The sequence below is a fragment of the Podarcis melisellensis genome (genome assembly GCF_964234715.1).
Source record: "Podarcis melisellensis genome assembly, chromosome: 5".
Taxonomy (NCBI): Eukaryota; Metazoa; Chordata; class Lepidosauria; order Squamata; family Lacertidae; genus Podarcis; species Podarcis melisellensis.
The window spans coordinates 91,186,822-91,201,282 of NC_138537.1; the positions used below are offsets into that span (position 1 = coordinate 91,186,822).

At 44.0% G+C, this 14,461-nt stretch overlaps 1 protein-coding gene and 1 long non-coding RNA gene across 2 annotated transcripts in view; one reads left to right on the plus strand and one right to left on the minus strand.

The window, feature by feature from the left end:
* LOC309370311 overlaps positions 1–14,461 on the minus strand; it is a 174,172-nt gene that overhangs the window by 59,088 nt on the left and 100,623 nt on the right. The gene's annotated exons all lie outside the window — the stretch shown is intronic.
* On the plus strand, positions 907–13,274 carry TMEM129 (transmembrane protein 129, E3 ubiquitin ligase). The gene is made up of 4 exons (XM_081911839.1): positions 907–1,169; positions 4,495–4,969; positions 6,487–6,646; positions 10,306–13,274. Exons 1-4 carry the CDS (start codon positions 965–967, stop codon positions 10,552–10,554), a joined length of 1,089 nt encoding a protein of 362 aa, XP_081767965.1. The 5' UTR covers positions 907–964; the 3' UTR covers positions 10,555–13,274.

The window sequence follows — 14,461 nt, forward strand, 5'->3', positions numbered from 1 at the left end:
CATATAACAAAAGATGTATTTTATCAAAGTAATTGTTGAACTGAAATGCAGTTAAGAAGAAGTATATTAATAGTGAAATGCAATTAAGAAGAAGCATATTAATAGTGAAACAATTATGAAGCTCTAACTTAAAATGATTTTTTTATTCATAACAAACAATAATGCAAACACGTTGGCATTGGGCAATAACAAAAGTTCCTTTAGAAACACAGTTTACAAAGACTCATAATCTAGTCTCTAGAAACTTGGTGTAACATGAAATAGCAATAGGTGTAAATATATGGTGGATACTACTAATAATTATAAATAGCTTTATTAACATTAACCAGTCCATGCAGAATGTAGGCACCCTATATATAGAAATGAGCAAACCAGTGATATTTTAGGGAGCAGGCAGGGCCCATTACTTACACCATCCGAGCCTACACAACCCAAAACACTGTTGCTGTATGTGATTTTATTTTATTTGTATTTTATCTTATATTTTGGAAGTGTACATCCATTCCCCCCCTTTAATTTTCTTTGGGTTCCCCAAGAGAGCGGGACCCTAAGCTATAGCTAGCTTAGTTTTTAGGGGGTTTTGAATGTTTTATGTAGTTTTTAAATTTCCTTGTTCTGCATGGGACAATGACAATCTATCTATCTATCTATCTATCTATCTATCTATCTATCTATCTATCTATCTATCTATCATCTATCTATCTTATAAGGAAATCCAGCCCTGGTTCTGGGGGCTCCTGCCCTCCGTGCTTCGAGTGCCCATCCCTGGGACCCTCGGACGCTCCCCCCCCCCCCCCCAGAGAGCCCTCTGCCGCTCTGCTCCGACCGGGACTGGCTGAGCGCTGCCCCCTGGACTACACTTCCCAGAGTGCACCGCGCGCGGGGAGAAGCCCGGCCTGGAGCGCGGACCGGGCCTTCGCCGCCTCCCGGGGCCTCCAGCGGCCTTGCCTGCCCGCCCGCTCCCATGGAGAGCCCCGCCGCCACCTTCAGCCTGGCCTACGTGGTGCTGGCCGTCTGCTTCGTTTTCCCGCCCAACGAGTTCCACCTGGCCGGGCTGACGGTGCAGAACCTGCTGGGCGGCTGGCTGGGCAGCGAGGACGCGGCCTTCGTCCAGTACCACCTCCGGCGCGGCGCCGCCACTCTCCTGGCCCACGCCCTGCTGCCCCTCGGTGCGTGAGCGGGAGGGAGAGGGGGCTGCGGGGGGAGGAGGAGGGGAAGGGCGGGCCCCCCCTCACCACTTGCCCTTCCAGTTACTTATTTATTTGGATTATTATTATTTATTTATTAGGATTATTATTGTTATTATTATCAATTTCTCTGGATTATTATTATTATTTATTTCTCTGGATTATTATTATTTATTTCTCTGGATTGTTATTATTTATTTCTCTGGATTATTATTATTATTATTATTATTATTATTATTATTTATTTCTCTGGATTATTATTATTTATTTCTCTGGATTGTTGTTATTATTTATTTCTCTGGGTTATTATTATTATTAATTTCTCTGAGTTTTTATTATTATCAATAATAATAATTTCTCTGGATTATTATTATTAATTTCTCTGGATTATTATTATTAATTTCTCTGGATTGTTATTATTAATTCCTCTGTATTATTATAATTATTAATTTCTCTGGATTATTATTATAATTATTAATTTCTCTGGATTATTATAATTATTAATTTCTCTGGATTATTATTATTAATTTCTCTGGATTATTATAATTATTAATTTCTCTGGAATATTATTATTATTTATTTATTTGGATTATTATTATTATTATCATCATCATCATCTTTCTATACTGCCCCTCACGGTCCAGTGCCAGTGTAAAAGCCACACAAGCTATAGTTTAGCACCCCACTCTCTTGGGGGCCCCTAAAATTGGGGGCCCCTAAAAAAGTTTAAAGGGAAAAAATTGTATTTCACTATTAATATAAAAAAAATTCCTTCCAGTAGCACTTTAGAGACCAACTAAGTTTGTTATTGGCATGAGCTTTCGTGTGCATGCACACTTCTTCAGATGCCAGTGTGCTGCCTTCCATAGTTCTAGTTACAGGTAGGTAGCCGCGTTGGTTTGCCAATTTTATTTTGTTTCGTCTACGGCAGACCAACATGGCTTGTTGTTGTTGTTTAGTCGTTAGTCCTGTCCAACTCTTCGTGACTCCATGGACCAGAGCACGCCAGGCCCTCCTGTCTTCCACTGCCTCCCGCAGTTTGGTCAGACTCCTGTTTGTAGCTTTGAGAACACTGTCCAACCATTTCGTCCTCAGTCGTCCCCTTCTCCTTGTGCCCTCCATCTTTCCCAACATCAGGGTCTTTTCCAGGGAGTCTTCTCTTCTCATGAGGTGGCCAAAGTATTGGAGCCTCAGCTTCAGGATCTGTCCTTCCAATGAACACTCAGGACTGGTTTCCTTCAGAAGGGATAGGTCTGATCTTCTTGCAGTCCATGGGACTCTCAAGAGTCTCCTCCAGCACCATAATTCAAAAGCATCAATTCTTTGGCGATCAGCCTTCTTTATGGTCCAGCTCTCACTTCCATACATCACTACTGGGAAAACCAAAGCTTTAACTATACGGACCTTTGTTGGTAAGGTGATGTCTCTGCTTTTTAAGCTGCTGACTAGCTTTGTCATTGCTTTTCTCCCAAGAAGCAGGCGTCTTTTAAATTCGTGACTGCTATCACCATCTGCAGTGATCATGGAGCCCAGGAAAGTAAAATCTCTCACTGCTTCCATTTCTTCCCCTTCTATTTGGCAGGAGGTGATGGGCCCAGTAGCCATGATCTTCGTTTTTTTGATATTGAGCTTCAAACCATATTTTGCACTCTCCTCTTGCACCCTCATTAAAAGGGTGAAAACAACACGGCTACCTACCTGTGGCTAGAACTATTAATATACTTCTTAATTGTATTTCAGTTCAACCATTACTTTGATAAATTACATATTTTGTTATGTCCAAATGGCTTTAGATACCTATTCGGTCCATAAATTACCATATAGCATACGTTCAACACAAAAAACAGCGGCAATTTGTTGTTGACAAAGGACAGCTGGACATATAAAGAGTCCCATTACCTTCAGTAGCATAGGGCCTCATCAAACCTAAATGCGGTCCTGCCCTCACCCCATGATCTCAGGGTGGTTTGCAATATTAAAAGCGCAAAAATGCAGGACATTCTGTGAACGTCCCTGAGACCTCTGGGGAAAGGGCAGGGATGTAAATTAAATATATGAAATAAAAAATAGCAACAAACAAAAACAATGCCCTCCACCATTGGAAAGTCCAGTGATGGCTGAATCAAGCCAAAGTCCTGGGAAAGGAATGTTTTTGCCTTCGCGAAGGCATTCCCCATCTATAGGAGCTTGGGAAGAGGGCCCCACGAACATGTGCGCTGGGGAAATGTTCCTAAGCAGTTGCTCCCTTTTTTCTGTTTCTCCTTCGCTGCTCTCTCTTCTCCTCTCTACACCTGTATCCCTATAAAAACTAAGCCTGCCATGTAAGGTTTTGCTTTGCTCGTTTGCTTTGAGACCCATGTAAAAGAGATGGTTGGAAGGGAAGTTCAAGTAGGGTTCTCTCTTTCCCCTCCATAGCTGTCAAGTGTCCCTTATTTAGCGGGACAGTCCCTTATCCCAGCGCCATGTCCCGCTGCTGTCCCTTATCGATGATGTCCCTTAAATAGGCTACTGAAGGCAATGGGGCCCTTTATATGTCCAGCTGTCCTTTGTCAACAACAAATTGTTGCTTTTTTGTGTGTTGAATATATGCTATATGGTAATTTATGGACCTAAAGCCATTTGCACGCAACAAAATATGTATTTTATCAAAGTAATTGTTGATCCCTTATTTTGGCTGCTGATCCCTTATTTTCGAGGCTGCTGGTCCCTTATTTTCAAATCTGTAAGTTGACAGCTGTGTTTCCCTCCCTCACAGTGTAGATAAGGCACAGTTTTCTGGGGATGAAAGTGCAGCAGGGAAAAAGCGTTTACAATGAGAGAAGGATATGTGGAAGTTCAGTGTCTGAAATGTGAACTGTCAAGAGGCTTTAAGTAATACCTACATGTATGTCAAGGGACAAGGGTGGCGCTGTGGGTTAAACCACAGAGCCTAGGGTTTGGCAATCAGAAGGTCAGCGGTTTGAATCCCCGCGACGGGGTGAGCTCCCGTTGCTCGGTCCCTGCTCCTGCCAACCTAGCAGTTCGAAAACATGTCAAAGTGCAAGTAGATAAATAGTTACCGCTCTGGTGGGAAGGTAAACAGCCTTTCCATGCACTGCTCTGGTTCGCCAGAAGCGGCTTAGTCCTGCTGGCCACATGACCTGGAAGCTGTATGCCGGCTCCCTCAGCCAATAAAGCGAGATGAGCACCGCAACCCCAGAGTCAGTCACGACTGGACCTAATGGTCAGGGGTCCCTTTACCTTTACCTTTACATGTATGTCAGGTTATTTTCTCTCTCTCCTAAAAGTACTTTTTTCTCCCTTGCAGGTTACTATGCTGGCATGTGCTTTGCAGCACCCGAGAAACAACTCTGCAGTTTTTATCAGGCTCCAGAAGGCTGGAGAGTCTTTTTATTGCTGGCTGTTCTTGCCCCAACCATTGCTGGTATCCTAATATATTACTGGTCACGAAATGGCTGGAATAACCACCCATTAGTCAAGACGCTTTCCCTTTATGCCCTCCCACAGTCCGGCTGGAGGGCAGTGGCTTCCTCTATCAACATAGAATTCAGGAGGATTGACAAGTTTGCTACAGGAGCCCCGGGAGCCCGAGTAATTGTTACAGACACCTGGATCATGAAAGTGACCACATACTGCTTACATATTGCACAGCAGCGAGACATCTTTCTAACTGTGGTGGACTCCAGACAGCATGAACTCTTGCCAGACTCAAACATGCCTGCACAGTTCCTCACGATTCGTGTTGCCAGTATTAATCCTCATGTGAAACCTTTTACTATCCGGTAAAATGGGCATTATTTTTTTAGTTTTGTCAAGGGGAATGTGATCTCAATACAATATTCCACTATCTCTTGGTTAGAGCTGTTTTTTTAAAGCAAGATTGCCTAAATGTGATAATTTGGTACAATTTGTTTCAATTAAATATATTCAGAGCTCAGGAAAATGTGGGTAAACATCTCCCGCTTGGACTACTGCAATGCGCTCTACGTGGGGCTACCTTTGAAGGTGACTCGGAAACTACAGCTAATCCAGAATGCGGCAGCTAGACTGGTGACTGGGGGCGGCCGCTGAGACCACATAACACCGGTCTTGAAAGACCTACATTGGCTCCCAGTACGTTTCCGAGCACAATTCAAAGTGTTGGTGTTGACCTTTAAAGCCCTAAACGGCCTCGGCCCAGTATACCTGAAGGAGCGTCTCCACCCCCATCGTTCTGCCCAGACACTGAGGTCCAGTGCCGAGGGCCTTCTGGCGGTTCCCTCATTGCGAGAAGCAAAGCTACAGGGAACCAGGCAGAGGGCCTTTTCGGTAGTGGCGCCCGCCCTGTGGAACGCCCTCCCAGCAGATGTCAAAATGATAAACAACTACTTGACATTCAGAAAACATCTTAAGGCAGCCCTGTTCAGGGAAGTTTTTAATGTATGATATTTTAGTGTTTCCTGGTTTCTATGGAAGCCACCCAGAGTGGCTGGGGGGGCCCAGCCAGATGGGCGGGGTATAAATAATAAATTATTATTATTATTATTATTATTAAGAGTTTCAGAGGTCTTAAAGGTCTGTGTTGCCTGTTGCTCACAAGTTACTCAAGTGAGGGCATTCCAGAGGATGGGTGCTATCGCCAAGAAGGCCTGTTTCCATCAAGTGACAATCTGTTGGCTGTCAAACAGCCAATAGGATCTCCTCTGATCATAAAGATTGGCTTGGTTTGTACTTGTGGGAGATGGGCTGCTAAGCATCCTGGTCCCAAGTTGTTTTGGGCTTTACATAGCCACAAAACCTTGAACTTTACCAATGCAGATACTGTACTTGTAACACTGGTATGTTATGTTAGACACCTGAGTGTTTGCCCGGGTGTTAGACATCCAAGTGTTTGCTCTTTGAAGTTATCTGTAGCATAGCTTGAACCACTGAATGGCAGGATATCAGTGTTCAACCTAGTCATTTTAAAAGTGCTTTTTAAATCAATGGAGGAGACATTAACAAAATATTTCCCTCCAGTCTGAGGAGGCACAAATGGTTGTGAGTCATATGTGAACTCATTTGATGCTGGTGAGAGTTTTCGGTCATCTAAGACCCACTGAAAAACAAAAGTTGGAATTTGGTTGTGGTTTTTTTATATAATATGCTGCAAAAACAGTATGGATTTGTTTGTTCCTAGTCTGTAATTAAAATGAGATAAAAGCCTGGGATCTATGGTATTTGAGACTGTGTCTCCTTTCTATAAAGCTCACGTATAAAAGACAAAGTACAATTTCTTTTACACTTGCAAATGGCTGATATGAAACTCTGTCTGTCTTAGGCTGAATTCAACAGAATATGGGGAACTGAGAGAAAAGCTCCATGCTCCCATCCGTAATGCTGCTAATGTGGTCATACATCAGAGCCTCAGTGACTTGTTTCTGGAAACCTTTACCTCTTTGGTAGAAACTAATCAGGCATACAGTGTTTCAAGCAATCAGGTAGGTTCAAGATTGGAGATTATAACTTATTTTTTCGTGTTGCCTTTATTTCATAGTTGGTGGAGAGTGAGCAAGTTGGTAGATTATCACTAAACCTAGAGTATGTTGCCAAATACCTGCTTTCCTGTTGAATATAAATAGCCCCAGGTGACAGGATTTGCTTCATACCTTCTGAAGGACTGTATTTTTCGCTCTATAGGATGCACACGACCATAGGACGCACCTTGTTTTAGAGGGGGAGAACAAGGGGGGGAATTCTCCCCCTCTCTGCTCAGCGCCCCTTCAGCGAAGTGGCAGGAGAAATGGAGCCCCTTCTATTTCTCCTCCTGCTTCGCTGAAGGGGCGCTGCGAAGCTCTCCCTCTCCTGAAGCCAGGAGAGTCTTGCTCTCCTGGCTTCAGCGAAAGGAACCCGAAGCCTTCGGAGCGCAGTGCGAGTTCCCGCTGTGCTCCAAAGGCTTCAGGCGGCTATCCCTGAAGCCTGGAAAGCGAGAGGGGTCGGTGCGCACCAACCCCTCTCGCTCTCCCGGCTTCAGCGAAAGCAACGCGAAGCCTCCGGAGTGCGGAGGGAGCTCTCCCTCTGCGCTCCGGGGGCTTCGCGTTGCTATCACTGAAGCCAAGGAGCCTGCATTCGCTCCATAGGATGCACACACATTTCCCCTTCATTTTTGGAGGGGAGAAAGTGCATCCTATAGAGTGAAAAATACGGTATATCTTAAGCATGCACTTGGCCATTTAAAAACCAATATTTTGCATATACCAAGTTCAGCAATAAGGACAATATCCAACTAAACTAAACAGTTACACTAATACAAGCACTTCTTGCCTCACGGCAGAACATTCCTCCCCTCTTCTCAAGTATCCCCTAAATTTGACTGAGGGAAGCCCAGAACCTATTTGGTGAATGTGCAAGGAGAGGAATTTCTGCTGCACAGCCAAAAGTGCAAGCGCAACTGTTCAGTTGAATTCCATCTACTATAAGTTTTTAGTATCCCTGTGTGAGTGACTGAAACAGGCTGTAGTGAAGTTGGGAACTTTTAGCAAGTTAAAACTTTGGCTCATGTCAAAGGAGAGCATTATGGGAGAGCCAAACGCCATAGAATTCTGGGAAAGTGTATCTGGTTCTTTAATTGCCGAATTTCAGAAATGTAAATTGGGTGTCTCCTTTCTCAGTAGGAAAGGGGGTTTCTAGTTGATTTGTGCTTCTTGACACCTGGCTGCCTTGGTGGATTCAGTGTGAATGGGTCATCTGGTTAATTTCCAACTCGTAAGAATCTTTTTGTCTGTGGGAATACTTTAATCTTCAAGGCCCCTCTGATAAACAGGATTCAGCTGTCCAGTCTCCTAACAAATCTGAGTTATTGTTCTGCTATCTAACCATTGGCTAATTGCTAATTAATCTAAAGAACTGATTGGCTTTTGAGGGGACTGTAGAAAATTTCCTTCCAGGAACTTCAAGTTTGTTTATTTTTGGATCCAATCCTTTATCTAGATGTGTGTGCTTTGTTATGACTGGTTCTTTGGGCATTGACAATTCAGGGAGGTTCAGGGTTTTCAGTTGCAAAGCCCTGCTTGTAAGCATTTATTAAGGCAAAGTGTAAATCCATGTCCATTTGGGTAAAATGTCTGTCTTTGGTGTTTTGGAAGCAGAAAGGAGACAGAATAGTTCCTCCAAAGTTACCACAAGCAAAAAACCCCCAAGTATTTCCCTTTAGCTTTTTAAAGAAATGTTCTAGTACTGCTGGAATGATTGCTTCTGTCGACAGGTGTCTTTTGCACAGGTACTGTAATGAGCTGGGATTACAGGTAAAATCTCTCCTTTACAGAAGGTGCTTCTAATCTCAGCTCATTACATACAGTGAAGATACCAGGTAGCCTGGTATAGGGGATCAAATACTTATTTCACTCATTATAATGCACATCAATCTCTGACTTATGTCTTCTGGGTTTCTGGGGGTTTTCCTGTTGTTGTTCTGTCTCTCACAGCTACAATAAACCTACCATTAAAATTATAGACTGGTCATTTCTTCGCCAGAGGGCAAACGGGCAAATTTAGCAGGGGATCAAATATGTTTTCCCTTCACTGTATGCATAGCTAGGCTTGTAAATATTACGCATCTTCTATGTGAGCCGAATAATGTTTATTCAAATGGAAGTCCGAGCGGCTTCATTGGGATTTACTTCCAAGGAAATGTATCTTGGATTGTGGTTTTTAAGGCATTAAAAATATTTTCAAAGTCATTTTGAAAAACGCTTGCTGGAAATTCAGCTGATGGGAGGAGTTCTCCTTCAGTGGGTGTCAAAAAGCTTTCAAACTTTTACTGAAAATGTTCAGGGGGTGAGCAGCTTATAGCTAAGTAGACAGACTGGTAAGAAAGACTCACGGCTAAATAGAATAACAGCTTTTCCCAAGGAACAGCTAGCTTTGTTGTTGTTGTTTAGTCGTTTAGTCATGTCCGACTCTTTGTGACCGCATGGACCAGAGCACACCAGGCACTCCTGCCTTCCACTGCCTCCCACAGTTTGGTCAGACTCATGCTGGTAGCTTCGAGAACACTATCCAACCATCTCGTCAAGAGTCTCCTCCAGGACCATAATTCAAAAGCATCAGTTCTTCAGCGATCAGCCTTTTTTATGGTCCAGCTTTCACTTCCATATATCACTACTGGGAAAACCATAGCTTTAACTATATGGACCTTTGTTGGCAAGGTGATGTCTCTGCTTTTTAAGATGCTGTCTAGGTTTGTCATTGCTTTTCTCCCAAGAAGCAGGCGTCTTTTAATTTCGTGACTGTTGTCACCATCTGCAGTGATCATGGAGCCCAAGAAAGTAAAATCTCTCACTGCCTCCATTTCTTCCCCTTCTATTTACCAGGAGATGATGGGACCAGTGGCCATGATCTTTTTTTTTTGATGTTGAGCTTCAGCCCATATTTTGCGCTCTCCTCTTTCACCCTCATTTAAAGGTTCTTTAATTCCTCCTCACTTTCTGCCATCAAGGTTGTGTCATCTGCATATCTGAGGTTATTGATATTTCTTCCGGCAAGCTTAATTCCGGCTTGGGATTCACCCAGCCCAGCCTTTCGCATGATGAAGTCTGCATATAAGTTAAATAAGCAGGGAGACAATATACAGCCTTGTCGTACTTCTTTCCCAATGCCTTGCTGTGGCGAAGGGGCTTGAATAACTTGGAGAAGCTATGAGCAGGGCCACCCAAGATGGACAGGTCATAGTGGAGAGTTTTGACCAAACGTGATCCACCTGGAGCAGGAACCGGCAAGCCACTCCAGTATCCCTGCCAAGAAAACTCCGTGGACAACAGCTAGCTAGATGTGATGAATTTAAAATTCACCATGCGTATACATTTTCTCATGAGTGGGAGAACTCAGGTGCAGATGACTTACCCACTAACAGCCTAAGGTGAGAACACCCCAAAATCATGCTGCTAGGTAGCGTTTAAATTTGTGGCAATCATTTGTGTTAACAGTGACCGAAAAAATTAGTTGGTTACTTCAGACAGATCATTAGTTTCTTTCTCTCCCCCCCTTTCTTTTTGTGTTCTTATGACATCCTGTCAAGTGTCATGTACATTGATGGCACTATATTGTAAATAAAACATAATAATTACATTGTGACGTATTTTTTTCCTCTCTTTGTCTGCAGGAGCTAGACCCATGCATTGGGTGCATGCAAACTACTGCAAATGTCAAGCTTCTGAAGAATTGTCAAGAGCCGAATGAAGGCGAGTGCCAACAATGCTACTGTCGTCCCATGTGGTGCCTGACTTGCATGGGCAAATGGTTTGCCAGTCGGCAAGACCAGCAGCACCCAGAAACCTGGCTTTCAAGCCGCGTGCCTTGCCCAACCTGCAGAGCCCAATTCTGCATTTTAGATGTTTGTGTTATACGATGAACAGGTCCCGGAACACTCCTTTAATCTGAATGTACTTCAAAGGTGGATGAATCCACCTGCTGTTTACTTTTTATCATTCTGTTCATGGGGACTTTCTCTTTGTTGTCTTTCTGATTATTTTTCTATTGGTTCAGTTTTTTAATTGCTGCAACCAAACAACGGAAAACGATTATTTTCACCAGCTTTGGCTACTCCCTTTGGTTACATTAAATATTGAGTGATAGTTTAGAATCGCATCAGACCTCTACTGAAGCAGAATTAGGGAACCCTGTGGCCTTCAAAGCTGTCCTTTCCACTAGTGGGACAGGGAAGAGGCAATTTCCATTGATTACGCTGTCTCCTCCCATCCGCTTTGGAGGGTTGGGAGAAACACAGGGGTGAGGGGGTGGGTTGCCAGCAGTAGTCACCCCACATAGCCTAGCAGTGGAGGGAACAGTTGTGGCCACTATCTTCATGTGACCTGTTCAGGTTGAAATACGTAGCACAAAACGGGGTGATCATAAATTTAACTAGTTTAAGCAATACAGCCAATCAGTTCAGCTCTTGGCTACATAGCATATTAAAAGAAGAAGAAGGAGCCCATCTGCTCAGTAGTGGTTGGGGGCTTGCCTATTAAACAATACATAAGCAGTCTCATCTGGGCTGGTGAACTGATCACAATTGTATTATGTCTGAAATCAGAATAAAAGTCGCAGTATAAAAGTACATGTGTTAAGGTTTCAGGAATCTAGTATTACATGGATGCTTTCTCTCTTGAAACAGAAGTCTCAAATACTCAAATACTTGCCCTGGAATAGAACATCTGATTTTGCAAGAATAAATGTTCTATGGGCTTTCCCCCTTTTAAATTAATTAAATAAGATGTATAAGTACGATAGTTGGCTGGGATTCTGGGAAATATGGGACAATTTCTGTTAGTCACGGAATATGTATTAGAAAATCTTTAGGTCAGAACTTTTTAATGCTTGTTGCTGCCCCAGCTTTTAATGCTTGGGATTCAGATGAGACACCAAATAGACCAATTGTGCATGAGATACAAACTATTGTAAATAGATTAGTATCTTAAAATGCAATCATATTACTTTGTAAATCAATATTAATCTTTATGGGATCTCTGCACTTGCTTTTCCTTGATCTTCAGAGGCCTCCCATTATTAAATGAGAAGGATGACACTTCACTTACCCTTAATATGTATGAAATTGAACTTCACTTATTTAAAATGCCTGCTGATTGGATTTCCCTTATCCCACCTCCGTAACTTGTTTTCACATGTATAAGATATGTTCTTAACCTTACTAACCTTGGGGCTAGTCTAGCTGACATGCAGTTACTATTCTTCCTACTACTATGATGTGGGAAAATACAACAAGCCATAGTAAGTCTGTTTACATTCAATTCCAGGAAGCAAGAACACTTGACCACTGTCTCATAAATTGAAACGTAATTCTGATCTGTTGCTATTATTAAGGTAGTGCCTTGAGGTCTCATTATACAAGGGGCAGCTTTCCCTGAGCATTTTGAACTCCAGTAGCACCCAGTTGGGACGCGGGTGGCTCTGTGGGTTAAACCACAGAGCCTAGAGCTTGCCAATCAGAAGGTCAGCGGTTCGAATCCCCGCGACGGGGTGAACTCCCATTGCTCGGTCTCTGCTCCTGCCAACCTAGCAGTTCGAAAGCACCTCAAAGTACAAGTAGATAAATAGGTACCACTCCAGTGGGAAGGTAAACGGCGTTTCCGTGCGCTGCTCTGGATCGCCAGAAGCGGCTTAGTCATGCTGGCCACATGACCCAGAAGCTGTACGCCGGCTCCCTCGGCCAATAAAGTGAGATGAGCCCCGCAACCCCCAAAGTCGTCCGCGACTGGACCTAACGGTCAGGGGTCCCTTTACCTTTACTAGCACCCAGTTGCCATCTGGATGTACACCATTAGGCTGGAGTTCCTATCTGACTCTAATGCATTTGTACTATTCCAGCAGGAGCAGAGGGACAAGTCCCTATGGATTACAGCTACCGTATGTATTGCCTCGGTAGACAAGGTCACAGTGGTTATCAGGGTTGTGAAAACATGGGAAGCCTCTGCATTGCTATTTTGTTGGTCTAGGCATATTTCCTTTGATAGATGCCTCTGCCTAGATGCCTTGCAAGTACCTGTGTTTCTTGTAGAGCAACCCACTGGAGGGGAACCAGAAGCGGGCATTGATCTGCAGTTTCAACTCTTTTGTCTTCCACTCACTTGGTAGCGATTTAAATTGGAGGATTATCCAGCTCTTTGCTTGTGGGATCACCCTGCGTTTTTGCCGGAGGGTTGTTCAAAAATTGTTTTGTGTCCTGTTATTTTGCCATTGTACGCTATTTCCCCAACTACCCCCATGGAAATTGGGCAAAGACTCCGCACTGCGAAGAGACATGCAATTCTAGTTCTCAACTGTTATGGGTAACTGTCATGGGGCAACTGTATTGATCCTTCACTCTGGCAAGTAACTCATGTTGTGATCTTTTAGTGGGTCTTTGAGGGTGCTCTGAAGGAGGATCCACTCTGAAGGATTGGCAGGGACACACTGTAAACATTTGTCCAGCATCTGTTTCTTGTATGAAATAAAAAATCATGTCCAGGGTCCTCTATAATACTAGCTTCTTTGCCCGTCCCCCCCAATGTATTGCAACCTTCCATGTTTTTTCACTTCCTTAGTATACATAAACTCATTTTTGTTGTTCCTGTATTTGCTTGTTCTAGATAATTAGCAATACACAAACCCTCCGGGCAGAAGAGAGAGAGAGTGTGTGTGTGTATCTGTCCCAGCTCCTGCCAACCTAGCAGTTCGAAAGCACACTAATGCAAGTAGATAAATAGGTACTGCTGCAGCGGGAAGGTCAACGGCATTTCTGTGCGCTATGGTTTCCGTCATGGTGTCCCGTTGTGCCAGAAACTGTTTAGTCCTGTTGGCCACATGACCTGGAAAGCTGTCTGTGGACAAACACCGACTTCCTTGGCCTGAAAGCGAGATGAGCGCCGCAACCACAGTTTCCTTTGACCAAGCATAAATCGTCCAGGAGTCCTTTACACCGTCTCTCTCTCTCTCTCTCTCTCTCTCTCTCTCTCTCTCTCTCTCTCTCTCACAGAACACCAGTATTCTTTCCTTCTGGATATTTATGGTTCCTTAGTTGCACTGATGGTGCTGTGGGTTAAACCACAGAGCCTAGGGCTTGCCAATCAGAAGGTCGGTGGTTCGAATCCCCGTGACGGGGTGAGCTCCGTTGCTTGGTCCCTGCTCCTGCCAACATAGTAGTTCGAAAGCACGTCAAAGTGCAAGTAGATAAATAGGTACCGCTCTGGTGGGAAGGTAAACGGCATTTCCGTGCGCTGCTCTGTTTCACCAGAAGCGGCTTAGTCATGCTGGCCACATGACCCGGAAGCTGTACGCCGGCTCCCTCGGCCAGTAAAGCGAGATGAGCGCCGCAACCCCAGAGTTGGCCACGACTGGACCTAATGGTCAGGGGTCCCTTTAACTTTTAAGCTACTGAAGGGCCCTTTATATGTCCAACTGTCCTTTGTCAACAACAAATTGTGGCTGTTTTTGTGTTGACTATATGCTATATATTGCTATATTGTTATGCTATATTGTTTTTAAGTTGTATTCATTCAACTTGTTTTTATTATTGCTTGTTAGCCACCCTGAGCCTGGCCTTGGCTAGGGAGGGCGGGGTATAAATAAAAATTATTATTCTTATTATATGGTAACTTATGGACCTAATGGACGCGGGTGGCGCTGTGGGTAAAAGCCTCAGCGCCTAGGGCTTGCCGATCAGTGGCGTAGCGTGGGGGGGGGCCGGCCGCAACATCTGAGGGGGGGTGCTAATGTAGTGGAAGAGACTCGAGTGCTAAAATCCACGGGTTAGGGGGCGCAAA